Source organism: Tricharina praecox (assembly GCF_024521635.1).
Source record: "Tricharina praecox strain CBS 144465 chromosome Unknown BZA05scaffold_3, whole genome shotgun sequence".
In the NCBI taxonomy this organism is placed as follows: domain Eukaryota; kingdom Fungi; phylum Ascomycota; class Pezizomycetes; order Pezizales; family Pyronemataceae; genus Tricharina; species Tricharina praecox.
Window position 1 is genome coordinate 1,374,479 of NW_026250405.1, and position 26,694 is coordinate 1,401,172.

Sequence of the window (26,694 nt, forward strand, 5' to 3'; positions counted from 1 at the left end):
ATTTATGAGGAATGCACAGCAAGGCTGAACCCCTGTCTTCAGCCTATCCTAATACTAATGAAGCCATCTATCTAGTAGCGTGCGGTTTTGTTGTAGCTTTCGGTGCCAAGATCCACCGTTCACAGATGGTCACTCCTTGCTGATGCACACAAACACAAACGGAAGGACTCGGTAACCCACTCGCGTCCCTTTCAACCCTCAATGAATCACTTCCTTCCGCTCCCTCTCTCTTTCTCTCTCTCTCCACCAACCGCTTCACTCTCTTCCTTTCGCTTTACTCAAATACCCTCTACTCATCCAACACCGACTGACGACAACCTCCTCTAAGTCAACATGGCTAGAGGCAAGCAAGACGTACGGGCTGCCCAGCTCAGTCTTGAGTTATACGACGAGGATGACATGTTTGTAAGTGTCCTGAAAAGCTCCCCGCTGCGATGTGCACCTAACCCTGCCGCGGTGTTCATTCCTTCCCGCTTTGTTGATGTACTGACTTGGTGTGGATGAAGGATGATCTTGGAAATCACCGTCATGAGTCGTTGCCGCTATCTGGAAAGTTGGTGAAAGTTCCTGTGAATATTGCGCCTGATTCACGAAGGCAAGACAGCAAGACTCTGAGGGAGATCAAGGAGAACGAGGGCATCGTTTCGGCTTGGGGCGGTACGTCTCCGCCTACTTTCGCATTAACTGTTTTGTGTCTTCGCTTTGGATTGTGAATGTTGTTTATGCTGACTCCTGGCCATAAAAAAACACAGAGCTTTACGATCCAAGCCTCGACGAGAACCGCAAGGATGGCCTCGGAACCGGTCACATGCATCGTTTCGGCACCAATTTCAAGCCGAGTGGCGGTTTTGCGGCCAATAATGGGAATGGACGCCCACGTCGAGCCCGCTCACTCTCCGCAACGAGGCGCGATGGCGGTGTTACCGACACCGACACCGACACCGGCACCGGTAGACGTGGTCGTGGTCGTGGTCGTGGCAATGGGAATCCTGGACCACCACCTCTCGGTATCCGAATGGGGACTCGACCGACTGTGCGGCCAGCTCCTGCCATGTTTAATCTGAACCACAAGACTAGCAATGATCCCTCTATGCGGCACGTTCGTCCCCAGGTTACTGTCCGTGCGAAGGATGACATGGTTGCGCTTAGTGCTCTCAGAGATCCTGCCGCCAACGGTACTGAGGATGCTCAAGTTAAACAGTAATTTGGCCCCCCTTTGTGCTCTACAGTTGAGTGAGAATTTTGCTAATGCCTTGAAGTTGGTGGGCTGGTCGGTTGTGTGTGAACAAAGACAACAACGACTTTTTTCAGCAGGTCGTTAGTGTCAAACCGGAGGGTGGTCTTGTGGCTTCCGCGGATACGCCTGTAACTATGGTACATCCTAACCCTGTGGCGCCTGCTCCTGGATTTCTCAAACCAGCCGGCGGCTCCGAGGCTTCCAGGCATGCGCCAGTTTTCAAACCAGCTGGCGGTCCCGAGGCTTCCAGGCATGCACCAGCTCTCAAACCAGCTGGCGGTCCCGAGGCTTCCAGGCATGCACCAGCTCTAAAACCAGCTGGCGGTCCCGAGGCTTCCAGGCATGCACCAGCTCTCAAACCAGCTGGCGGTCCCGAGGCTTCCAGGCATGCACCAGCCCTCAAACCAGCCGGTGGTTTTGAGGCTTCCAGGCATGCACCAGTTTTCAAACCAGCCGGCGGTCCCGAGGCTTCCAGGCATGCACCAGCCCTCAAACAAGCTGGTGGTCTTGAGGCTTCCAGGCACGTACCAGTTCTTAAACCAGCTGCTGGTCTCGAGGCTTCCATACATGCACCACTTCTCAAACCATCCGCTGGTCTCGAGGCTTCCAGACATGCCCCTGTAGCTCTCCCGGATATAATAAAACCCGAACCTGTGGTTCTCGCTTCTGGAGTCTCGAAGCGAGCCATTGATAGTGGCCTTCCGAAGGGTATACCTACTGGTCCGAAGGCCATGCAGCCTGTTGTTCACGAGGTTCCGAAGAGCATACCTACTGGTCCGAAGGCCATTCAACCTGTCGTCCCCGAGGTTCCGAAATTGACGCCTCCCTCTCCTTTCTCAGCTGTTACGCCCGCAGTCGAAGAAGGAGATCCAGAGACGATCGAAGAGCATCGGGCGAGGATCGAATCGCTCGAGGAGGAGGTCGGCAGTGCTGCCCTGTTACTTAGAATCTACCAGGATGAGCTCGACAACGTCCGCAAGGATGAGAAACGACTGACTTCCAAACTTCAGGACATCCAGAAGTCCAAGTCCGAGAGGCAGAAACGCCTTAAAAAGCAGCAGGAGGTCATAGACCAGAAGAAATCACAACTCTTATTCTTTAGAGATTGCTTGGAACAGCTTGTTGCGGAGATGGTAGGTCCTTCCACATGTTACATGGCGAGGTTTAACTGACGCATGAAAGGAACGCCAGTACAAAGAAAAGCTAGAGAGGGAGCGCAAGCAGAAGGCTGAGGCTGAAGCTGCCCTGGCGAAAGCTAGGCAAGAAAAGGAGCAACAAGAGAAGTTGCGCCTGACCAAGCTTAAAGCCGAGGCTGCTCTTGAAAAGGCCAAGCAAGAGAAGACCGCCCTGGAGATCGCAAAGAAGAGAGAATATCAGGAACGTCTGGAACGTCTGGAAAAGGACCGCTTTGAGAGGGAGCGCCTCGAAAAGGAGCTCCTCGAAAAGGAACACCTCGAGACGCAACGACTTCACAGGGTCCTCTTTGAGATGGAACGAGTTGACAAGAATCGCCTCGAGAGCGAACAGCTTGACAAGAATCGCCTCGAGAGCGGACGACCCGACAAGAAACGTCTCGAGAACGAACGACTCGACAAGAAACGCCTCGAGAGCGAACGACTTGAGAAGGAACGTCTCTCCCGGCAAGCCAATGAAGGGGCCGTCAACAAAGCTTCTAACGTTTGCGCCCAGCACGATGCCAAACGTGACAGTGCGAAGTTCGCTGAGCTCAACGTTCTTCCTGACGCGAGAGCTTTGGAGCTTATGTGTTCCTCTCCATTCAAGATCAAGATATTCATGCGTCCAATCTTGAAGTAAGTTTCTCATCCCTTCCCACAATGAACGGGCATAGCTAATACCCCCAACAGTAAGGACCCTCTGACCGTCGATGTGAACCCCATCGACCAACCGAACCAGAAGATACGTCGTGCATTGATGATGGTTCTTTCTCAGGATGAATTTAAGTACTTCACTCATCTCGAGGCGTTTAACAAGTACATCGACACGCTCTCTCACACATTCTACAAGCGCATGGCTCTGGTTATAGGTAATAACCGTTAAGTTTGTTTGATTGAAAATTTGCTTTTTACATGATTGCATGATGAGGGAGTCTTTTAATACTTGCTTACGTCTTTTTCTCACTCCCCATTTTCCTTTCATTACTTGTCCGTTCATTTCTTTTGAGTTGAGATATGGCGATAGATGAATGGAATTGAATAGATGGAGTGTTGCGTCTGTTGCGTGGTTGATTCTGTGTAGTTACAGTGAATTCAAACTGTGAAGTGACTAAACGAGGTATCTCGTCCCGTCCCGACTATGAGTTGCACCGCAGCATGGCAGCGGTACAACATCCGGGTCTACACTACTGTGCACAAGTATGATATAAATAGTTATCGAGGTGCATTATGAGGGAGTAGAAGGGGTGGGGAACGCAGAAAGAATCTGCAGCCCATGTAGATATCACATGTATTCGCCTTGGACGATGGCGAGAGGAGATAACTGCTAGCTGTGATAGGTATCTCCAAAAGACATCGAGTCCCCCCTCCTCTTCAGAATAAAGCGTCAAAGAATCGTAGATATCGGAATACTTTTTTTCGCCCCAACCCTGCACATAATTAACTACCCCCACTTTTCGCATCCCGCCAACCCCCAACCGAACCCAGCGCCCCACTGCCCCAGACCGCCATCGCCGCTGCCGCTGCTGCGGGAGCTAAAGCTAACGTCGCCTCCAAGTTCCAACCCCACATCTATATCCACATGCGCACGCACACCACACACGCACACCACACACGCACACCACACACGCACACATCACCACCCACTACAAAACACTCTAGTTTTCTCGCTTCACCAGTACCGCACCGCGACCATAGCACGGAAGCGCAAAAGGGAAGGTGGGGAAGTATTTAGAATCGAAGGAGAGAAAAAAGATATAGTAGAGTACATAGGTAACTGTATCATAGATTTTTTCCTGTCGTAACGAAGCTAGAACATTCAGATTCAGAGCGGAGGACCGGAGCCGCCAAAAAAAACCAAAAGAAAAGAAAATAGAATAATGCCAAAATGCAAAATTGAAAGGATAATAAAGAAAAAAAAAACCAAAAACGTCATAACAAAAGAAAAAGCCAAAAAAGCCAAAAAAGGTAGCGTCAATGATCATAGAGTAGGAAGGTAGAAATCGAACGAAGAAGGAGAAGAAGCATTGAAAACAAGAATCCCAACTTTACACCCGGAGAAAAACACGCACAAGTACTTTGCCATTCAAACAAACCAAACCACACCCGACCCAGACCCGACCCAGACAGACCCAGACAAACCCTTCAGGGTATCATCCCGCGCGGCGCCCTACAACCTAGTCCCCCTAACGGCATCGCGCCTTCTACGGAACTCCATAAGCGCCTCCTCAATGCTTCCAGCGCCCATGCCAAATCCGAAGCCGAGCAGCTCGCCGTCCTCGTCGTCCCACAGATCACACGCCGTCGCAAAGCCGATATCGTCTGGCAGCAGCGCGGCCCACGACGAAGTACTTGGCGGATCCGGGCTACAGGGGGGAGCGGGGGGCACGCTCGTCAGCCGGAGAAGTACCTGTCGTTGTGCACGAGGGTGGAGGAATACCTAATGGACCTCTCGCGGTCGCCCAGGCCATCCATATACCTCAGGATGGGTCTCGTAGCTGTAGCTGTAGCGGCGAGGGCCTGGGCCTGGGCCTGCGACGGGGGGGCGGGCGGGCGAGGCCTAGCATTTTCGTCGCCGGTGCCCTCGGACTCCTCGTCGTCATCGTCATTCTCCGCCGTAGTTTCCGCGGCGACCTCAGCCTCCGCTTCGGCGGCGGCGGCGGCAGCTTCGGCACGACGCTGAACCCGGCGCAAGGTGGCGGATACGTTCGCGGCGCGCGCGCGCATCATCTGCCGCCGCTCGGGAGGGATCGGCAGCGGGAGCACGATCGGGTGCGGCGCGCGCCGCGCCTCGTCCACAGCTGCTAGGTACTCCTCTTCGATGTCGGGGCGCGGCCCTCCCCCTCCCCCGCGCCGCGCCGTCGGCGGCAGCGTATTGAGTTCGCGCCACAGCTGCGATGACGACGCTGAGCTGCTGGATTGTCGGAAGAACTCGAAGAAGGCTTGAGAGTTGCGGTCGCGTGCGGACGGGCGCCGGTGCCGCCGGTGAACGGCGAGCCGGTGCGCGGCGGCGGGAGAGAGGATCGGCTCGTTGGGAGGGGAGGGAGGCCGCCAGATCGGGATGCCCATTGTGTTGTGGTTGTGTTGTAGCTAGCTGTGTGTGGTGGTCGTGGTGGTGGGTCGCGTAGAAGACAGCGCGATTGGGGCGTGTGTGCGGGAGAAATTACGAAAATAGGCGGTGCGGCGTCGGTCGGAGGTCGCGGGGGATGTGGTATGGTGTGTAGGTGTGTAGGAAAGGATAGGATGGAATAGGATAGGATAGGATAGGATGGGTTGGGTTGGGTTGGGCTGGGTCAGGTTGGGTTGGGTTTGGGTTTGGGTGTGGAGAAAAGGAAGCCCTCTCTGCACTCAAGGGGGAAGGGGCCACAATCGGTCGGTTGATTCCCACCCTTCGGTCGCCCTTCCTACCCTTCGTTTCCTTCTGGTGTGTGCGCCTGCCAAGCCTCGACCTGAGCTCGCATGACAGGATTGCCGCAGCCTTACTCTGAGTCTCTAAGTGTGGAACACGCATTTGGAAATCTCCAGGATGCTCACGTTCGTATCGCACAAAAAGGCGTTTGCCTCGATGATTTGCATAGATAAGCGCAGGCGAATCCGAGGGGGGGAGGGGGGGGGGGGAGGGGGGGAGACAAAGTTTGAGTGAAAAAGTGTGATCTGCCCAAGCTTTTCCACCGCCAGAGATCCGTGGCGACTTGATCCGACGATGTGAGATCTGACGCCGATCGGCATCGTCACCATTCGGGGATTTGTGCGCTAGTTCCCCCACGAGTGCTGTTTCATGACCACCGCCCAGCCCAAATTTCGCCTCACGCGTTTCGCCATGCCCGCCAGGGCCTCCCACCAACCAACCATCCCACCCTGCCACCCCACCCCACCACGTCAACTTCACAATGGACCTCCCCTTCCTCTCCTCCAGCTCCGACTCCGACTCCGACTCCGACCCCAAGACCTCCCCGCGCACCTCGAAGCTTCAGCAATCAGAGTCGCAGTTCCAAGCGCAAAAGCTTCAATGGCGGCCCGTGATCTACCCCGTGGCCGTGCCCGCGAACCCAAAAGCCGACGCGGAGAGGAAATACTACGAGCGGGATTACGAGGGCGCCCTGGAGTGTGCGAGAAACGCTCTGGCAGTGCTGGTAGAGGGCAAGGAGACGGTCGTGGATAGGAAGGAGCTGGGGGCGCTGGTTGAGGCGTGTCGGAGGAAGTTGGCGAAATAATGGGATGGGACGATGGGTAAATGGGTGCAGAGATGGCGTTAAGCAGGATGGTGGGATAACTTATGGTCATGGATCTACCTGGGTCACGGCATGGTGTAGAGGGGATACAAATGGATTCGAGATTCTACATACGTACAGTCGAATTGGTATACACAGAGGATGAAGAAAGGTGATGTAGGTATATATACACGAAGACACAAGCAATGAAGCAGAAAACGAAACACAGGATATCTACAGCTCAGGCTTCTCCACTACCCCTTCCTCGCCCTTCCCCCCACGCCAATCATCAGTCTCCTTCTCCCCCTTCTCCACTACGCCTTCCTTCCCCTCCTCTCCAAACCAATCATCAGTCTCCTCCTCACCATGCACCTCCGCCTGCCCACCCTCCTCACCCTCCAGATCCGGCGGCAATTCACCACTAAGCCCCTTCTCAAAAGCGTCCCTATCAGTAATCCCACTAACCGCCTGAAGCGTGACCTCATCGGGCTGGACACTAGCGTCGAGCATCCTTCTGAAGGCGTCACCCGCCTGCCAATTCTCACCGTTCTTGACGTAGCCGGCAAGCAGCGAAGTCCAGGTAAAGACATTCGTCTCCACGCCGACCTCGACCATGCGATCGAGCACTTCCTCAGCCTGCTCGGCAAGGTTGGAGCGGACATAGCCGTTGAGGAGCGTGGTGAAGGTCACCGCGTTGGGATTCAGTCCGCGACTGCGCATGATCCCCACGACCGTCTCGGCCTCTTCCATCTTCCCGGCGCGCGTCAGGAAGTTGAGGAAGATGGACCACGAGTAGACGTCGGATTCGACTGCGGCGTGGGGCTTGAGCATGTCCTCGAGGACGGCGGCGACGTAGGGCAGGCCCTGGATGCGTTTGCCCAGGCCCAGCATGATGGTGTGCGGGATGTGGGACCCGGCTTGCAGCAGGAGTTTGCGGAGTTTGCGGTTGGGCGCGGTGCGGTCGTAGAGTTTGGTTTGGTACAGCTTGTAGAGATCCCAGATCTTGGCGATGTTGCGTTCCGTCTTGCAGTACGAGGAGAGCATCACTACCAGGGTGACGTGGTCGGGATCGAGCTTCTTCGGGCCGGTGGTCCCGCCGGGAACATCTCGTGACGGCGCGATGTGGAAGGTTTCCAGAAGCTTGGTGGTGAAGAACGATCGGTAGCGCCGGTAGACCTCGTCGTATGGTTTCTCCTGCAGGACCGCTGCGTGGAGGATGTCTGTGGCAAGGAAGAGGTTGAGACTGGTGTCGAGGGCGAGTGCGTCTGAGATAACAGCCTCGCGCTCGCGGTCGTTGCGTTGGTGCTTGTGGAAGCTGTGGGAGATGGCGTAAGAGACCATGGACGGTCGGAAGCCATACTCGGTGATCGCATCGAAGTACTTCCGCAATGCCACTTCGTCGGCTTCTTGTGCAGCCCGAGCCATGAGCATGTTGTAGACCTCTACTCCCGGCTCCAGCCCACACTCTTTCAGGAACTTCATGATCTCGTCCGTAGTGGCTGGATCGTTGGCACGCATCGCCTGGTATAAAACGCCATAGATTGCGTGCCTCGCCTGGAAAGATGAAAGATAGCCATTCCTGTACTGGATGCTCTTCAGAATCGTAAACGCATCCATCCACAATGAGATACCCGTCTCTTCATCCGGCCGTGCTAGGCGCCCGACAAAGTGGAAACCGGTAAACTCCCTGACCTTAATCTTGCCTTCCAACAGTTTCATGTAGAAGTTTGCTATCATCGAAACCGGCGCCATTTGCACCACCGTATGGATCACAATCTGAGGTATCCGAAGTGGCTTAATGTTGGCTCGGACATCCAGAATCCGCATCAGGAGCTCCGCACAGCTTGCCGCAGCCTTCTCCATCTCCTTTCGATGTTGTTTATTGCGATCGCAGTCCACATGCGGCACCAGTCGTTCACTAACCAGCATATGGTATGCCTGCCCAACATCGACCGGATCGGGAATCAAAGTTTTGCCCATTGCCTCCAGCACGTTGCTGGAGAGTCGAAAGAGCCGTCGGTAATGTATCAAGTAGGACATGACCATGACGAAGTGGGGAATCGCATCCACCGTCTTGGTCGCCGTCTTGTACTGCTGTGTGATAGCCTCCACGCTGCGTCCACCAGCGAGCAACTGCCGCACCGCACGCCTCTGCTCCCTCATCTTGTCTTCGTGGTAGCGCATCATCTCGATCTCGTCGGAGATGCTTCGTATCTGCCGTTCCACCGCCCGCAGCGCCTCCGGAACCACCGCATAGAGGTATTTCGGAATCCGTCGGTTCCGCTGTGTCAACGCGGCCAGTGCCATATCCTCCTCCTCGTGCCTAGTCTTAACCCCCCGCATGTGGTCATGGGCCTGCCTCACCTCGTCGTCCGTGAAGTCGGTCCTCCTGACATAGCCCTCGTCCGCTACCGTCGCCTTCTTGGGTTCGTCGTCGGGGAAGTCTCGGAGACGGGAAACGTCGGACTCGAGACGGGAACGTAGTCCTTCCACCAGCTTCCGCCCACTCCGATTGAGCTCCTGCTTGTTCCATCTCGGTCCTGGAGCTGCAGGCAGGTACCTTGAAATCAGCACAATTCCCCGCACACCCTCGCTTGAGCTCTGGAGCCATACGCAATTTCTCCTCCCCGCCCTTCCTCGCAGCGCCCGCCCCCACCACCGTCGCCGGTTTGCCAGAGAACGCTCGTGTCGCTACCGCCGCGGCCGCTGCCGTTGCATTGCAATAGACTGCCGGAGCCAGGAACGTGAGCACGAGAGGGCGCACATGCTGTCTGCACAACGCCAAGGTAGCCGCCGCATTGGGATTTGTGCTGGTGCTGGTGGTGGAGCGGATGAACGATTTCATCCGAGAGAAGAAGAATGTATGCCGCTCCGAATTGCTCTGTGCTGCTGCCGCTCCTGCTGCGTCGTCATCCAAGGGTTGAAGAAAGGGCCGTATATAATTTTACGGGGCCCAGTTAAAACAAAAAAAAAAAAAAGAAAAAAAGAGGAACCACCAAAAAGCTCCGAGAGTCCCGGCCGAAGGATTACCCGGCACGAACGCACGTGATCTCGTAAGCTCAACATCAGCATCGCGGTCTGCAAGGGAAGAACATCAACACCATCACCGAAACCAACAGCTCCATATTTTTCGCAGCCGAACAACCCCCCTCCGTCCCACGAATACAGCCACCATGTCCACCGCCTCGCTCGATGCCGCCGCCGCCGCGCGAAAAGAGCGTCTCTCGCAGCTCAAATCGCTAAAACGCAAAGCGCCCACATCCTCCTCCTCCAGCGACGAGTCGGCTTCCGCACCCACAGCATTGGGAGCGCCCACACAACAACAATCGACCGATAAAGACGTGTCGCACCTGCTGTCGGGGCGGAACTATGACATCGTCGAGCGCGCGCCAAAGATGGGGTTCTCGTCGCTTCCGACCGAGAACCAGGAGACGCTCGAGGACGCGGCGGCAAAGATCGCTGAGGAGACGCGGCAACACCGTGTTGAGGCTGAGAAGGAGGATAAGCCTATTGATCTGTTCAATCTGCAACCCAAGAAGCCGAATTGGGATCTGAAGCGCGATGTTGACAAGAAGCTGGAACGGCTGGATCAGCGCACCGATATGGCCATTGCGAAGTTGATCCGTGCAAGAATCATAGAGGAGAAGGCGAAGGATAAGGGCGGTATGGAGGAGGATGACGTGGTAGAGGGGAATCTGGCGAAGATGGTGGAGGAGAGGGAGAAAGAGGGGGATGAGCTGGACGGCGAAGTCGAGGAGGAATAGGCGGTCGACTGAAGGACTGGGCTGGGTTGGTCTGGATTGGCGTTTCTTTGTGCTTCTTTGTACACATACGGATTCGGTCTTTTGTTTGTTCATGAGGGGATTTGTTGTGCATGGTTTTAGCGATTCATGGGTCGTTTTCTGCCGGGGCAGGTGGACATTTGGAGGTGGGTAAATGCAGACTGCTGCTGTATGTACATTATTTACGGACAACACAGACAAAAGAGGCTTTACTACACTTTTCGCGAAAACGGCCCGCAACAAATGAAAACGCAAGCAAACTTACAGAAGTAGTGATACAACAAACTCCATTCTCCGATTTAGAGCAGAAGAGCAATTTATATAGTGGCGAGGCTTCTGAGACGCAACCCCACGCATTCAAAGGAAAAAGACTACAGAACCCACCAAAGCCACAGCTGACTAAGGCCTATACCCCTCTCTGCATTGCTTCCGTCATCAGTCGGCGGCGGGTGAACGGACTGGGACTCCTTCCCCGTGGTGCTTGTTGTACTGGTGCTGGCGGTAGTGGTCGCGGGCTGGGATCTCGCCGGGTCGCCCCTCCGTTTGCGCTCCCATCCTTCTTTGTCGGCGTAGCCTTGACTCTCCGGGGCCTAGACGCACTCCTGGTCCTCCGTACGCTATCCGTAGGACTCAATCGGCGACCCCTCATTCCCGGGCTGGGTGAGTCACGGAACTTCCGGCGCACAGAGCGTTCATGGTCTGGGCTGCGGGAGTAGCTGTCGGACCTGCGTCGGTCTTCGCGTCCATTGTTGCCGGCTCGGGAGCGGGCAGGTGGCGACGGCGATCGGCCCGAAGATATACTCGAGTACGACGAGTACGAGCTCACAGACGAGGAGCGATCGCGGGGGCGAGTGCCTGGTGGTGGTGAAGCCGAGCTATGGCGGTGTTAGCGACGTCATCTCACGCGACATATGAGACGGCAGCTGTATTCACCCGTCTCTTCTCCGCTTGCGACTGCGGCCTTCCCGTTCCCGCTCCTCCTCCTTCTGCTTCAGTATGCTGTCGGCGACACCCTTCTTGGTGGTCAGCGAGACTTCGTTGGGCGGCGCGGCCTCGGTCAATTTCGTCTGCAGCTTTGGATTGAAGAGTTGCTGGGTCCGTGACGGTCGTGAAATGTAAGGCCGCTCCTGCGCGACAGATTTGCATTCGTAACTATAGTGGCCTGAGTAATTTTCACACCGCCGATTAGTCGAGTTTCAATATGCGGGCGATCGCGGTTGCAGAGGAAAAAGTGGACTGCGCATAAGGCTGCAGATGGATGGGCCTATGTACGCTCGCTGGACGCGAAACGAGAGAGGACTTACCAAGCTTCAGGCATTTCTGGCAACGGGTGGTCGGTGTGGCCTTGGACGCTGACGAATAGGGGCGGTAGCGATGCATGCGGCGTATTGGAGACGCCACTAATTGTGACGGTTGGGAACGTGTGGTGGTGGTGAAGATGCGAGTATCTACAAGTACCGATACTTGGTAGATGACGGTTGGAGTGTTCTAGGGGGGGTTGACTGCAGGCGAGGGACGAGTTGGTACTGTTGCGGTTATTACGTTCTGAGGACGGGTTGATGCGTGTTGGAGGGAGGGAGAGGGTTGTTCGGAGGGCCTTGGCTGTGGTGTTGTTGCAGCAAAGACGAAGAAGTCAGAAGAAAATGACTTTCAGAAAGCGCATTCAAGCTGCTCGTGTTGAGTACGAGGACGACAGAGGAGCAACAAAGAAAGAAATCGATTTAATTCACTTGGCACCGATTCTGCACAGGAAGAATTGAACTGAGTTGTCTCATTTTATTCGAAAGGATCGCCACACCGCTCGCGAATCATATTACAGTGTTTTCCGCTGGCTGACTTGCAAATCCCCTACGATAGAACCTGCCGCGCTGGAGTACTTCGTGTCTGTTTGCTGTCAGCCAACCCGCCCGGAAAGTAGACTCCATTCCCTAGCGCATAAACATCAATCCAGCAGGAGCAACAGCAGAGCCTCCCTACGACGCATACCAGAAACCGGTGGCACTGGCGCAGCGAGATTTTCTCGATCTCAACGTCCGAGTACCAGCGGGAAGAATCGGCCAAGGCTGGAGGACTCGATGTGCATCTGTGATTATTGCAGTCGAGGAATGACACCCGAATCATTGTCTATCACTCGGAGCGTCACATGATCTGCGCATGACTGATTGTCCCGCTGCTGCTGCAACAGTATCGATGCCCCTTCGTGCACCATCCACTGTCAGCCCTAACACAGCGGCGCGCAGAAATAGGTCATTCGTGTGAACTAACGGCGGTGAGAGTCGAGACCATGGCAGCTCCAGATCAGCTGCAAACGACAATGAATCCGAAGTTCGAATTCTTCGAACTAGAGTAGTGGCGGCCGTCAGCCAGTCGGTCTTTAAGGAGACACAGCATGCACAACGAACCAGGCAAGGAGTACAACCATGAATCGGCTGAGCACATCCGGAGCCCTGAGCCTCATGGCTATGGTCTCGTCGAGAATCGATCACTGTCATGTCTGTATATTTTGTACGTTGTGCGAGTCGTCCGTAAATCATATTCTGAGGCGGAAGTGGTACATAGCCGAAGCTCGAGATAGTTCACTGCCATCAAACAAGCATGGACCCGGGGGACGTTGACCTTTGATCGCAGATTTAATCGGTTCTGCGGTTTTGATATTGATGTCGAGATTCAGAGCTTGGCACATTCGCACGATTGCCGATCAGGGCGAAACGCATAAAAAAAACCCCGGAAAATAAAAACGGAAATTCCCTTCCCCATAGCTGCCAGGATATCATCAGGCAACAGACTTTCAGTCCTGCGAATCTTACATCCCCCAGAAGTCTCTCTACTCTTTTCATCTCTTCAAGCACATCGAATCAAACAATCGACAAACCTCCCTACTTCTTACTGCTTTTTCCTTGCTTGAAAGAGTATTTAACTGCTCTGCCAGCTCTTGGATCTTCACCCCGGCTTCCCGCACAAGAACTACCGACGACTGCTAGTTACCCGGCTGACAGCGTTTTCTTCCCGAAACAGTAGTATCTTTCCCTCACAAGGCTGCTTCGGTGCGTCGCCAGCTCCTACACACCCACGCCTTTGACGCCTCCGCGCAGAATCTCCTGAGGAACCCAACAGCCACTCAGACAGCCCTACACCTCCTCCGGATCCTTTCTCCTTCCTTCCGCCACCACCTCCACTCCACCCAAGTGCGCCAACTCAAGTCGAGCCTTGCCCCCCTCCGTCCGCCCGCCTGCCTAGCTGGCCTTTCAACTACTCACGTCCACCTGCTCCCCCGTCGTGCGCAGATGTTAGTGGTTATTGTTTAGGACTATGTCTCGAGAGCCTCACACTCTCCAATCGCTTCCTTTCAATCGTTCTTCGTTCTCGTTCATCCTGATTTCTGGGACCGGCGTCTGATTCCACATACTGCTTCCTTTCTTCTACCCATTGCAATCTGCGCCTTCATTACCACCCGCACAACGTCCCGACGGTCTTCAGGTATGCTCGGTTTTCCCTCGCCGCTTCCACATATCCGATCGGCCCCCCCACTGACCCGCCACCACCGTCCTCGAATAGCCTGTGGATACAAGAGAGCCTCTACTTCCATCCAGCATATCTACACACCCTCGACCTGCTCTGTCGCCAGAAGCAACCCCACTACGCAATAATATGTCGGCCCCAGAAGCTCTTGTAGCAACACCAGACGTATCTGCTAGCATTCCGATATCTCAACCTACCGCAGACTCCAAAACTGTCGGCGACGAGGCTACAGGCATATCATCGGCGCTCGAGATCCTGTCAATCGACGCCAAAGAGAAACCGCAAACTTTGAAAGATGATACCATCACACGGGAAGATGCGTCTTTACCTCCGGGCAGTTCGGCGGTAACTTTGGATGAAGTTACTGTAAGCTCTCACCTCCCACCTCTCTTCTAGGTTCGACCCGAAGCTGATGCCTTTCACAGAACGCACCGGCGAGTCAACTGAACGGTATCCCCTCAGTCATCCGGATATTGTCCCAGAATGGCGACTCTACTAGTGCGTCCTCTGGAACGTCGGATCGGTTATCGCCGGTCATCGTCGTCTCGCCTCAAGCGCAGGAACCCTTCGTTACACAACAACTGCAAACCATGCTGTGCGATCCAGTTGACCAGCCGGACCCTCGTCTGATAGATGCGCTGGAGAATCCACGAGACCGTATCTTTGTGATCAAGCTGGAGAAAGACATCGTTGCGTTTATCGAGAACAAAAAGTGTGGTGAAAGCCCAGGGGTTTGACGTACTCCGCATGCTAACGTGCTTATCAGTTGCGAGATTTTTGACATGCCTCCTATAAACTCTTACCACCGTCTTTTGGCGCACAAGATGGCTGAATACTACCGGCTTACCCACGTGGCCGACTCTTCCGGCGCGTCAGTACGCATGTTCCGCGGCGAGGCAGCACGAATGTATGGCATCCAGCAACTCACGCATGCTACAAGGCTGACGAATAATATAGACCCACCACCTCACTTTCAGCCTGGCCGGTAGCGGCACAGCAAATCCAGAAGGCAGTTTCGAGTGGTGTGATACCAGCTGTCAAGATCATGCGACGCGGAGGTGGATCCGATACCCCACCAAGAGGCTCCTCCAAAACCAGGAAAGCAGGCTCTGACACTTCGTCCGACAACGATAACTCCGTTGTCACCTCGAACTCAAAGACCACCCGGGAAGAGCGGGAGGCTGCTTACCAACAGGCCCGAGCTCGAATCTTCAAGGATTTCGTGGAATCGCCTCCGGAGACCCCGCCGCCGGGAAAGCAGGAAAAGTCCCGCAGACAGGACAAGAATGACGACTTCTCCGGACGTTCGCAGTTCTTCCCTGTGATGACCCAGCCGTATCTTCCTACCCATGGCTACCACGATCCGATGCAGCCGACAATGCCAACCATGTCTGTCATGGCCAACATGCAACCAATCATGCAGCCAACTATGCACCAGCCGCTGCAGCAGCAACAGATCCCTCAGAATCACATCTCTCAGCAGCGATTCAATCCGACAGCAAACTTTACCCCGTCGCCGCAGTTCCCACATTCTGGTCCACCACCTTATTCGACGTTGCCGTCTGTAAGGTCGTATCCGAACATGAATACCAGGATCACGACGCGGGGAATGGGATACCCAATGCCCCCCACACACCAACAGCCGACAGCGCAACCGCTCTACCCCCAACAACAGCAGCCGCAGCCGCAACAGCAGCAGCAGAACAGCAGCTACTATCCGAACCCGGCGCAATCTCCACAGACCATGCACAGCAGCCGTAGTTTCAACCCGAATCTGCCACAGCCGCAAATGATGCAATCTTCGTACAGCTCCGGTGGTAGTGGGTTCCAACAGCATCAGAGCCAGCATGTCATCCAGCCGCACCACGGAATGCAGCCATCGCACGGCATGCAATCCCACCACAACATGCAGCCACCACAGCAATTCAACAACCCCGCAACCTCGCCTTCCCTCGTGAACAGATCTCTTCAGCAGCAGCAACAGCATTACCCACTGCAGCACCAGATGCCATTCAACGTACAAGTGAGCCCCACGCCGCAACGCATGCCGCAGCAGCAGCAGCAGCCTCACCTGGGCTGGGGAAACGTCGGACAGCAGTCTCCTCTCAACGGCGGCATCGCCATGGCCCCACGCTCTAGTAGTGCGCCGGGACACCACGTGATGGACGGCGGTATGAACGGGTTTGGGCCGGCAGGAGGACCCTGGGGTGGCCAGCACGGGGGATGGAACGGTGGTGCGGTTGGAGGAGGTGCCGCTGGTGGTGGCGGTGGAGGGATGAATATGCGCATGTAGATGGGGACCCTTCTTCCGTCACTCGTTTTGTTTCTTCTACCTACCTACCTATCACCACCACCCTTACTTACATACCTCTACTCCCCTCTACCCCCGCTACTACCGTACGATAGCGTAATTCTCTTTTCCTTCCTTTCTTTCTTTCTATCCATTGTAGGTACTTAGCTATTAGTTTAGCTTACGTAGTTGGGTTGGGCAGAGCAAAAACAAAATGGGAGGGGGCTGTGTTTTCGTCGTCAATTCGTCAATTCGTCAATTCGTTGTTTCTTTGCTTGTAATTCGTTTTTAGTTTTGTGCCCGGTACTTCTGTCTGTCTTTCTTTCTTGTCTTGTCTTGTCTTGGGGGAGTTAGGTCGGTCACAAAGGGGGGTCTGGATGGGATGGGATGGGATGGGATGGGATGGGATGGGATGGGGATTAGTAGGCGATGGTTGGGGGTTGGGGGTTGGGGGAAAAATGTTGTACGTGTTTTTTTGCTTATTTTTTTTCTGTCGGGTCTGTGGATCAGTGGTGGCGTGAGGATGAAGAGGTAGTATGGGGTAGTATGGGGTAGTAGGTATGGGGGACGTGCAATGTCATGAGGATGAGGATAAAATGAAGGATGAAGCGGAGGATGATGCGGAAGCTGGAGCTGTGATCGTGATGTGATGTGATGTGATGTGATGTGATGTGATGTGATGTGATGTGATGTGCTGAATGAATGATGCATTGTGGGGTGCTGTGGGGTGCTGTGGCGAGGGGGGGAGGGCGGGGGATGCGTATTGCCATGTAAGGATGGGGAATTCACTGATTACCTAGGCAGGTAGGTTGGTAGGATGTAGGCACTCCACTGCAGCAGTCCAGAGCCCTCATCCATCCATCCATCCATCCATCCATCCATCCATCCCACGGACCAGGGTGAATTACATTCCATTCGTTGCGCACACATGAACATAAACAAAAGTTCGTTAGATATCATATTCTCTTCTCTCGCTCATATCCGTATACAATCCCATCCCATCATCCCATCATTCCATCCTCCATCCCATCCCCATCCTCCGAACCCGCCATCCCTCAGCCTTCGTATCCCTCAGCGTCATCGTACCCAGCACCGGTGGGCCGCCCCTCGGTAATACCAGGGATCGGGTTCCAATCTCGATAGATCGGGATTCCGTCCGGTGTGGCGGGGTGCTCCACTACCACACTGGTCACGGCAACCTTCAGGTCCTCGCCGCAGGTGCGGCGGTCAACGTTGCCGTGGGCTTCATCGTTCTGCCGGCGGTATCATTATTATCGAGGTAAGGATTAAGGAGAGAGGGGGGGCACATACGTGGTGAATTCTCCAATGCAGATTCTGCTTAAGATACGGTTCGACATGTTGTTGCTCTAGTGATCCGACCTCGGCAATCCTTTCCAAGAGTGCAGACGTAAGCGGTACGGAGCCAGTGACGGCGAGATTCTGCTCAGCGTTTTTCTTGCAGTTCTCGCAGCCGGTGGTTTCGATGTTGTTTGCGAAGACGTGGAGGGAGCCGACGAGGTTGGGGTCGAAGGGGCGCTGTCGGTAGTCCTCCGTGAACGGACCAAGGAATACGTGCACCACGTACGACCCGTTGAAACTGTACTTCGGCGCCCGGATGTTCGCGAAGTACTCCCGGTGGCTGTTGTTCTTCACGATCGTGCTGATGGGGACGTCGAGTTCGATTACCTTGCGCTCGTAGGCTGCGGTGGTATTAGCTACATACTTATTTGGGATAGGGGGAGCGGGGAGCGGAGTTACCAGCGGCGGTTTTCTTGATCGCTTCGCCGGCGGCCTTGAGAGGGCCCGAGGTGGCCCGCTCAACGGATTCGATGGCCGCACGGACTTGCGGCGGAGCAGCGGCTTTGGCGGCCTCTGTTGCCTTGGCTACGCCGGTGGTGGCGGCATCCACCCCCTTCGATACTGCAGCAGCGACGTCGCGCACCCCGAAATGATGGGTCTTGGCGGGAGAGGCGGCGGTGGCGGCGTGGGGACCTGCTCTCGGAGTGGAGCCAGAGGGAGCAGCAGCCGCGTGAAGGGGCTGCTGTGGAGCCGGGGTTGTGGCCGCTTGAGCTGGGCCACGGGGAATCGCGTCAGCAGCAGCCTGCAGCGCACTCTTTGGTTTTTCCGGGGCTGCGTTTGAGGCTGCGGTTGAGGCTGCGGTTGGGGCTGCAGCTCCTGGCCGGGGCTCGAGTGGGGGCATATCGCCGCCGGGGGCAGATGCAAGGGAAATGAATGGGCTTCCCGCCGGTGCCGATGAGCGGGCTGCATTCAGGAGCGAGCCGGCAGTCGTCTGGTTTGCGTACAGAGTTTTGACTGAAGCGGCTACTTTTGTACGGAGCTGTGCCCGGCTGACATTGGGAACGTTCCAATCTGCCAGCTCGGGGTAAGTATAGCCGAAGGTTTTGAAGTCGCGGCAGTCATTTGATGTCCAGTAGGCGCTGTCAGTCCGGTGAAAGGGGACGAGTGCTGAGACGTGAAGGTCAGTTGTGGACATCAAAAGGACTAATATGGGGTTACTTACGGGTGTTTTCTTCCTCTTTAGTTCCTGACCACCAGTGGAATGTGTGCTCAGTCTCGGCTTTGATACCGAAGTCCCAGTTCATATCATCTTCAGGGTGAAGTGCCTGCCATAGTGCCCACATGCGGTCGATATTGCAGTGGTGGAGCCAAAAAATGGGATCAAAGCTGATGTCTCATTAGCACTGTGGTGTCATCATATCGAACTGGAAACCCTACCCAGCATATCCTGGATCGCCCATGTGTCCACTCCCTCCAATCATGCCATGGAGCGAGTTGTGAACCGACTCGATGGAGTCGTAATCGGAGGAGCGGCCGTTCACCACCCACCTATCATTGCTGAAGGCTGCATACGTAGGATACCTGTTCTGTTCGACGTTCAAAAGATGCCAGATTCTCTCTCGGAGACTTCAATATGTTAGCCATCGTATGATTATCAGGGTGCATCACAGATGGCACCTACTTGATCCAAGGACCCCTTCGTCCGCCGAAACGATCTTGCGTATCCCTCCTTTCTATATCCGTCTTAATATTAGTCAGGATCGCGTCCTGACTTTCCATCGAAGAATCCGTAAGAGGATGACGCAACGTCTGCGTCCAGTTCCTATACTTCCCGGGGGGGAAGTCATTGGTATTCTGGAATCTGTAGCTGTAGAGCGGATTGGGGATGGTGACTGTTCCCGTGGGCTTCTCAACTTGAACCGTCTTTTGGAGGATGAGAGGGTGTATCGCCGGCTTGGAAGCCCAGTCCCAGTATCTGTCTTTTTGTAAGGATGGATGCGACTTGGTGCGTGGAATAGTTACTCACGGGAGTCTGAAAGTCACAGCTGCGGCTGCCAGACGATCACGCTTTGCACCAGCTGGGAACGCCTTGACGGCTGTTTGGATGTCCTCGTACAAGACCGTCTCCGCCAGGGCCAGGTACGGCCTGTGCCAGGACAGAAAGAGGACCTGCGACCGAGTAAGCTTTACATGGACGACTTTCATGATGCGTAAGGGTCATATACACTACTGTGGGTGCAATATCCACCCGGCTTCTGCCCGTTCCTCCCTTCGCCATCCCACACAGTGTACGGTCTTCCATGAATACCAGCAATCTGGTACCATGATTTCATATCACTATGGGGACGGGCCTGCATGCGCTCAAGGCCGAGGAGAAGGATGGTTTTGCGATCCGCATCCTGAAGATAGGTGTTGATCTCCATGCGGGCTGGCATCTGGTTGTTGGTGCCTTGCCCGCGGCCGCCTTGGACACCAGTGATGTTGATCTTTCTGGTGGCCATTGTGAAATGACCGGTCTGTCTGCGATTTTTGGATTGTTTGGGAAATCAGAGAGGATGGGATTGAATCCTTGAGGGGAATTGAGGATGTAAATGAAAGGGGATCTGGTGGGCATATTTATATATGATGTGGACAGTGGTGGGGGAACTACCATGATGATGGGCATCCAAGAAGTGGCGACTGAACTTGATCACGATTCCGATTGCAGGCGCACGAAGGAGCAGCTCATACGCAGCGAAACAATTGACCAATCCGAGACAGTGAATCCCGCAGCTGATGGTAGAGAAGATAAATCCTCTAGGATGGGTTGCAGGATCGATGCAGATGTGCCGTACGAAGCCCGGCCAGGCCGCTTTGAATTCGGGGTTATCGTGGAGGTACATTCAGCCCTACGAGAATGACGATGCGATTGGCTCGCTATAGCTAACCTGCAGGAGTGTCTGCGTAAAGTAAAGTTGGCCCTAGGATGTATTCGTAGGCGGCGATCAACCGCCCTCCCTGGGGATTTCTGGCGGGGATCGTTGCCACTGCGGGGTAATAAAAAGGCCTTGGTTGCCACAAAATGGCCCACCATGAAATGGCCTGATCCGGATGGCATCTAGAGAAATGTTCTTCTCCTAGGTAGAGTGCTATTCGATCACGATGCCGTGCATCGTTTTTGTGGAAGCCGAATTCTTCTGTCCGCCTCAAACATGCAGTCCGACCCAAGTGATGCCCAATATGACCAATCAAATGAAACACATGTCCCCGTGCTGAGGTGCAGCATCTCAGCTTAAGTTGATGGGAAAATCCTAGCTCGAGTCTCGACTACATACGTTACGTGCCGCGTCGGAGTAGGAGCTAGTAAGACATGCCTTTCAAAAGTCGCCCATCGAGTATCTTCAGGTCGGGAAGGGGTTGCACCGAAGTGCAGCATCTCAGCTTCAAAACGATGCGGAAATCAGAGCTCTCCCGGCTCCGTGCAGCGTTGGAGTAGGCGCTATCAGGACGATGTCGTCCACCAGTGCCCGAAATAGCCACATCTTCGGGTGGGTAGAGATGGATGGGATTGATTGGTTGAACGCAATCGCTGCCGTGCCACACGCTGTCTGACCCGTGGGGTGGTTTGACGAGATGTCGCCTACAGACGGGAGGTCGTTGCGGAGAGGTTGGCGGCCGCGTTGACCACCCCCGCGTTGACCACCCCCGCGTTGATCACCCCCGCATTTCACCCCTCACGAACCAGTCTGGTGTAACGTCAATTAGCTTCATCACCGCATCAACATCTCTAGCCGAGAATCAGCCACCTCCCGTGTGATACTACAACTTTGCCAGTCAGAGACAGTATTGATATGCAAGATCAGGCCCACTCTCTCGTCGAAGAAGCTGCCGGTAGGTGATCGCTGACAGTCTGCCTGTTCATTCTCGCTGACCACCAAAAAGCCCGCTTCGAGTCCATCCCTTCAAACCAACGACTCTTGATTTCCGTTGCTGGCATTCCAGGCAGCGGCAAGACGACATTGGCAGCTCATGTCGTCCGAGGGCTGAACGAGAAGCTCGGAGGAGCAGTTGCAGCCATGGTTCCGATGGTAGGGTCATATGAAACAAAAGTAACTGGCTGAAGTAAACATCGCTGACGACCACGCGTTATAGGATGGATACCATTATACCCGTGCCCAGCTCTCTGCAATGCCAGATCCCGCGCGGGCCCATTACTGTCGCGGAGCACATTGGACCTTCGATCCTATTGGCCTTGCAAAACTCATTGTTGCCTGCAAGGCCCCGATATCGGAGACGGAGCCGCCAACAATTTATGCAGCGAGCTTCGATCACGCTGTGAAGGATCCGGTGGAGAACGATATTCCTATCAAACCCACCCAGAGGTAGGCTACAACCCAAAGCCCTATGCGCATCCTGAAAGAGCGGGAAAATAATGTTCGTCGGCTTTAGGATCCTCGTGTTCGAAGGAAACTATCTTTCCCTTTCAGCCCCGGAGGAATGGACTGCTGTATCAGCATTGTTTGACATGCGGTGGTTCGTGGAAGTCGATGAGAACCTGGCGAAGCAAAGGCTGGCAAAACGACATGTTGCGGCGGGAATATCTGCAACTTTAGAGGATGGAGTGGCGCGAGCTGAGGGAAACGATATACCCAATGGGCGGTTCTTATTGGAGAATCGTGTGCCAGTCGACATTGTGATCGAGAGCAAAAACGATCTCAGCTTTGCTGCAATAGTTTGAGGATGGGATTGGGTTATGAAGGGTGTTTCGCTGTCATGATCTGCGGATCTCATTCGGTGCATCAGCTTCAGCGGTTAGGGTTAGATTTGGCTATCTGCCTATGGAAAATACCAACTCTGAGAAGCTTACGCTTTTACCATCCCGTTGTCGTGTCTCCGTTGTCTGGTATTGCTAGTCAGGCTGAACTTACCTGCCCAACCATGGTTGTTGCCGGGAGCAATATTATTAATGCCGTAACTATGTGCGTTGGTGATCAGCTGATAGGCGGGCTCATTGAAGAGAAACAGCAGGAGTGGCCCCGATTCCTCGACCTCAGTGCCCTCCTTCTCCTCTCGCCTCCTCTCCGCCTGTCTCTCTTCCCGTGCTCTCAACTCCCACTCCGACGCCTCACTGGCTGCGTCTTTCTCACCGCCCTGCGGGACCCGCCTGTCCACATCATTGGTGGCGAGAAAGTCTAGAATGATCTGGCTGCATCGCTCGTCCGCGAAGAGGTTTCGAATCTGGAAGTCATCCTTTCCTTGACTGTCTCCTTCCGAACCTCTGCCCATAGGATCTTAATTCTGTTAGGTCTTCCATTCGGGGCAGTACTTGAATAGGTGCTCTCCGGTCTGGGTCTTGTAGCGACACCATTCGCACCGGGCATCCGGGCGTCTCTTCGTCTACTGGAGGTATGATACCACAGATTCCTATGTAGCATTAAAATTGCTCGCGTGCCTGAGACTGCGAGTGACAAATAATGATGACCCGAACCCCGCAATGTGCCACGACGCTAGGAAGGCGGACCAATAACCTTGCTCGCAAAACGGCATTTCTTAAAATTTCAGCCCCCAGGGCTTCCGAAATTTTGCCATTGCATCCGCCTCCCGACTCCGACAAGGTTAATAAAAGGGCCCACGGATCTTCCTCGCTTCTCTGTACCTTCCTTGAGGACAATATCGCCCGATGCAGTCAACACGGTTATTACAAGCGGCGGCGCGCAGTGGCCGGAGAGGAGGCCTCACGGTAATGAAATTGCTGACTATTGAATTTGCTTGAAGCCTCGCTAATCCGTTGTAGAAAAGTCACAATCTCCTGCGACAAGCTTCTACTGCTCCCTCCAGCTTCCGCCCCAATGTCTGCCCACCGTACGCGAAGCTCGTCGAGAAGCTGTCCGAAGTCCGCCGTGTGCTTGGCTCCGGGCAGGGCCTTACGCTCGCCGAGAAGATCCTCTACTCGCATCTCGACAACCCCGAGGAAGCATTGAGCGGTCTCAATGGCAAAATCCGTGGTGAAGCCTACCTCAAGCTCAAGGTCGACCGAGTAGCTATGCAGGATGCGTCTGCGCAGATGGCACTGCTCCAGTTCATGACCTGTGGCCTCCCCAACACTGCTGTGCCAGCATCGATCCACTGCGACCACATGATTGTCGGGGAGCGCGGTGCAGACGTCGACTTGCCCAAGTCTATTGCCGGAAACAAGGAGGTTTTTGACTTCCTAGAATCCGCGGCGAAGAAGTACGGTATTGCGTTCTGGGCTCCCGGATCAGGAATTATCCACCAGATTGTGCTGGAGAACTACGCAGCGCCCGGGTTGATGATGCTCGGAACGGATTCGCACACACCTAATGGAGGTGGTCTCGGTGCTATTGCTATTGGTGTCGGTGGTGCAGACGCCGTTGACGCTCTTGTCGACGCACCTTGGGAGTTGAAGGCGCCCAAAGTCTTGGGTGTTCGACTTGAGGGACAGTTGAGCGGGTGGGCTACCCCCAAGGATGTGATCCTGAACCTTGCCGGAAGATTGACCGTGCGTGGCGGTACCGGATACATCATTGAGTACCACGGACCTGGCGTGGAGACCCTTAGTGCAACCGGTATGGGAACCATCTGCAACATGGGAGCTGAGGTTGGAGCTACTACATCACTCTTCCCGATGACCGAGAGCACGATTGCCTACCTGAACGCCACCAACCGTGGATTCGTTGCAGAGGCCGCTAAGGATATCAACAAGCAGCACAACTTCCTCCGTGCCGATAAGAACGCCAAGTACGACGAGGTGATCACCATTAACCTCTCCGAGCTGGAGCCCCATATCAACGGTCCCTTTACCCCCGACTTGTCTACACCCTTGTCCAAGTTTAAGGATGTCGTGAAAGAGCAAAACTGGCCCGAGAAGCTCTCCGCCGGTCTCATTGGTTCTTGCACCAACAGCTCCTACCAGGATATGATGCGCGCCGAGCACCTAGTCAAGCAAGCTGAGGCTGCGGGACTTAAGCCCAAGGCTGACTTCTTCGTCACTCCCGGAAGTGAGCAGATTCGTGCTACTTTGGAGAGAGATCAGACACTCAACGTGTTTGAGAAGGCTGGAGGAACTGTCCTTGCTAATGCATGTGGACCCTGCATTGGACAGTGGAAGCGAACGGATGATGTGAAGAAGGGCGATACCAACGCTATCTTCACCTCTTACAACCGCAACTTCCGTTCCCGTAACGACGGAAGCCCCGAAACCATGAACTTCCTTGCCTCACCGGAGGTAGGTTCGTTTCTATCCCATTTCCAGTTCAAGTGCTCATTTAGCCACAGCTTGTCACCGCCATGATTTACTCTGGCAGCACAACCTTCAACCCCATCACCGATTCCATTCCTACTTCCGACGGGGGATCTTTCAAGTTTTCGCCCCCTACCGGACCCGAGCTTCCCTCCAACGGTTTCATTCCCGGAAACAAAGACTTTTCTCCTTTCGCTGGCGTCATCGAGCCATCTCCCGAGACCCCCGTCGTTGTTTCTCCCACATCTAACCGCCTCGCTCTCCTCGAGCCCTTCAAGCCCTTTGGAAACTCAGAGCTCAAGGATCTGAAGGTCCTCTTCAAGGTCAAGGGTAAGTGCACGACCGATCACATCTCCGCCGCCGGAGCGTGGCTCAAATACAAGGGCCATCTCGAGAACATTGCAAACAACACCCTGATCGGCGCCATGAACGCCGAGACGGAGGAGGTGAATGTTGCGTACGACTTCGATGGCAAGTCTATGGGCATTCCCGAGCTAGCACGCAAGTGGCAGTCCGAACGCCAGGAGTGGCTCGTAGTCGCCGAGACCAACTACGGCGAGGGCTCCGCGCGTGAGCACGCTGCTCTTCAGCCCCGATACCTCGGCGGCCGCGTCATCCTTGCCAAGTCCTTCGCCCGCATCCACGAGACCAACCTCAAGAAGCAGGGCATCGTCCCATTGACCTTCGCCAACGAGGCGGACTACGACCTCATGGCCGCCTGCGATAGCGTTACTACCGTCGGCCTGTTGGAGATGCTCCAGAACCATGGCAAGGGAGAGGTTGCCCTGGAGCTCACCAAGCGTGACGGATCAAAGCATACTATTCCCGTCAAGCACACTTTCTCCAAGGACCAGAGTGGCTATGTCCTCGCTGGAAGCGCGCTGAACCTGCTCTCCAAGAAGGATTAGATCTGGCATCGGTGGAGGGTGTGGAAGGAAGGAAGGAAGTGCGAATATCTTTTGAACTTTTTTCTCATGTTTGGAATCGTTTGGTTTTGGTGCTCAAAAGGGAATCGTTTGGTTTTTCATTTCAGTGAAGATATTGTTGTTTCATATCATGGGTTGCGTGGATGGATGGATGAATGTAGTCCGTGTCGTGTCGTGGAGAACGCACGTACGATAATACGGTGCGGTGCGTAGGAATATCTGGTAAATTCAGCTGCTGGGAAAGTACAATGAGTGATAGCCGTGTAATTGCTTGGTTCATTTCGTGGCCATTCATACCCATCACTCGCTATTGAGTTTCCTCTCATGGTCTGTATCACGCAAATATTTCCACAATAGCATCTGCCACTCCAATAGAAAACATGCACCATTCAAATTTCATTTACACCCTCGGGTGTCAAGAGGAATGCATCGTGCTGGTTGATGCTCGTCTCGCACCACTTGGGCACCGCTTCGCACATCGCTACCGTTAAGGGCCCGTTTGGATGGCCTCAGTTTTCAGTTCCAGTTTTAGAGCCAAATTCAGTTCCCCGCCGGGACACCGAGTAGGTACTGTTCAATTTTAGTTTCCGGAAAACTTTGGGGGTGAACAGAGTGTTTGGCAGTTCTCAGTACATATACTCAGCCATAAGTTTGGGCAGAAAGGCGACGAGCCAGTCGAGCCTGGGGTCAACAACCCCAGCGATGCAGAGAATGCCGAGAAAACTGGCATATTTTCCGAGGATATTGAGCGGTGGGACCTGCATAATTACGACGAGGACGAGGTGAGGTTGAATCTCGGGATTTAGCCTTAAATGTTTCGGTGGTGGTGTTTGGGTCTCGGGGGTTGCATTCGGGGTCGTCCGGGGGTTCGGGTTTACGCGAAATTTGTATGTATGGTCCAAGAGGCACCGAGGACACTTCGGGCACCGGAGTGGCGATCGGGGCCGGGAGCCGAATGGCGAACCGTCAGCTATTATCTGCATACATGTATAACTATAGAGGACCTACTCTATGACGA

General features: G+C 54.6%; 9 protein-coding genes across 9 annotated transcripts; 6 read left to right on the forward strand and 3 right to left on the reverse strand.

The window, feature by feature from the left end:
- Positions 1-91: 91 nt before the first annotated feature.
- BZA05DRAFT_460380 (uncharacterized protein) lies at positions 92-3,371 on the forward strand. The gene is made up of 6 exons (XM_051487659.1): positions 92-405; positions 507-657; positions 753-1,200; positions 1,260-2,370; positions 2,420-3,048; positions 3,103-3,371. Exons 1-6 carry the CDS (start codon positions 334-336, stop codon positions 3,293-3,295), a joined length of 2,604 nt encoding a protein of 867 aa, XP_051343112.1. The 5' UTR covers positions 92-333; the 3' UTR covers positions 3,296-3,371.
- A 2,928-nt stretch (positions 3,372-6,299) lies between these two features.
- Positions 6,300-6,623, forward strand: BZA05DRAFT_441778 (uncharacterized protein; the record flags this gene model as incomplete). The annotated part of the gene is made up of 1 exon (XM_051486695.1): positions 6,300-6,623. The coding sequence occupies one exon, from the start codon at positions 6,300-6,302 to the stop codon at positions 6,621-6,623; it is 324 nt and encodes a 107-aa protein (XP_051343113.1).
- Positions 6,624-6,773: 150 nt separating this feature from the next.
- BZA05DRAFT_167272 (uncharacterized protein) lies at positions 6,774-10,093 on the reverse strand. Its single transcript, XM_051479158.1, has 3 exons — positions 9,617-10,093; positions 9,234-9,509; positions 6,774-9,166 (listed from the first exon to the last, which is right to left on the reverse strand). Exons 1-3 carry the CDS (start codon positions 9,690-9,692, stop codon positions 6,855-6,857), a joined length of 2,664 nt encoding a protein of 887 aa, XP_051343114.1. The 5' UTR covers positions 9,693-10,093; the 3' UTR covers positions 6,774-6,854.
- Positions 9,580-10,608, forward strand: BZA05DRAFT_387387 (cwf18 pre-mRNA splicing factor-domain-containing protein). Its single transcript, XM_051482573.1, has one exon. The coding sequence runs from the start codon at positions 9,794-9,796 to the stop codon at positions 10,382-10,384; it is 591 nt and encodes a 196-aa protein (XP_051343115.1). The 5' UTR covers positions 9,580-9,793; the 3' UTR covers positions 10,385-10,608.
- BZA05DRAFT_387389 (zinc knuckle-domain-containing protein) lies at positions 10,609-12,138 on the reverse strand. Its single transcript, XM_051482574.1, has 3 exons — positions 11,707-12,138; positions 11,336-11,564; positions 10,609-11,277 (listed from the first exon to the last, which is right to left on the reverse strand). The coding sequence occupies exons 1-3, from the start codon at positions 11,780-11,782 to the stop codon at positions 10,809-10,811; spliced, it is 774 nt and encodes a 257-aa protein (XP_051343116.1). The 5' UTR covers positions 11,783-12,138; the 3' UTR covers positions 10,609-10,808.
- Positions 12,139-13,735: 1,597 nt separating this feature from the next.
- BZA05DRAFT_167292 (uncharacterized protein) lies at positions 13,736-16,357 on the forward strand. Its single transcript, XM_051479159.1, has 4 exons — positions 13,736-14,287; positions 14,347-14,633; positions 14,688-14,828; positions 14,879-16,357. The coding sequence occupies exons 1-4, from the start codon at positions 14,051-14,053 to the stop codon at positions 16,212-16,214; spliced, it is 2,001 nt and encodes a 666-aa protein (XP_051343117.1). The 5' UTR covers positions 13,736-14,050; the 3' UTR covers positions 16,215-16,357.
- A 749-nt stretch (positions 16,358-17,106) lies between these two features.
- Positions 17,107-20,108, reverse strand: BZA05DRAFT_387399 (uncharacterized protein). Its single transcript, XM_051482575.1, has 8 exons — positions 19,736-20,108; positions 19,537-19,679; positions 19,192-19,485; positions 18,948-19,136; positions 18,733-18,896; positions 17,970-18,677; positions 17,523-17,911; positions 17,107-17,464 (listed from the first exon to the last, which is right to left on the reverse strand). The coding sequence occupies exons 1-8, from the start codon at positions 20,009-20,011 to the stop codon at positions 17,267-17,269; spliced, it is 2,361 nt and encodes a 786-aa protein (XP_051343118.1). The 5' UTR covers positions 20,012-20,108; the 3' UTR covers positions 17,107-17,266.
- Positions 20,109-21,193: 1,085 nt separating this feature from the next.
- BZA05DRAFT_387402 (P-loop containing nucleoside triphosphate hydrolase protein) lies at positions 21,194-22,424 on the forward strand. Its single transcript, XM_051482576.1, has 4 exons — positions 21,194-21,380; positions 21,432-21,577; positions 21,642-21,871; positions 21,939-22,424. The coding sequence occupies exons 1-4, from the start codon at positions 21,341-21,343 to the stop codon at positions 22,225-22,227; spliced, it is 705 nt and encodes a 234-aa protein (XP_051343119.1). The 5' UTR covers positions 21,194-21,340; the 3' UTR covers positions 22,228-22,424.
- A 555-nt stretch (positions 22,425-22,979) lies between these two features.
- On the forward strand, positions 22,980-26,028 carry BZA05DRAFT_348337 (aconitase family-domain-containing protein). Its single transcript, XM_051481230.1, has 3 exons — positions 22,980-23,229; positions 23,284-24,735; positions 24,786-26,028. Exons 1-3 carry the CDS (start codon positions 23,170-23,172, stop codon positions 25,656-25,658), a joined length of 2,385 nt encoding a protein of 794 aa, XP_051343120.1. The 5' UTR covers positions 22,980-23,169; the 3' UTR covers positions 25,659-26,028.
- Positions 26,029-26,694: the final 666 nt, after the last annotated feature.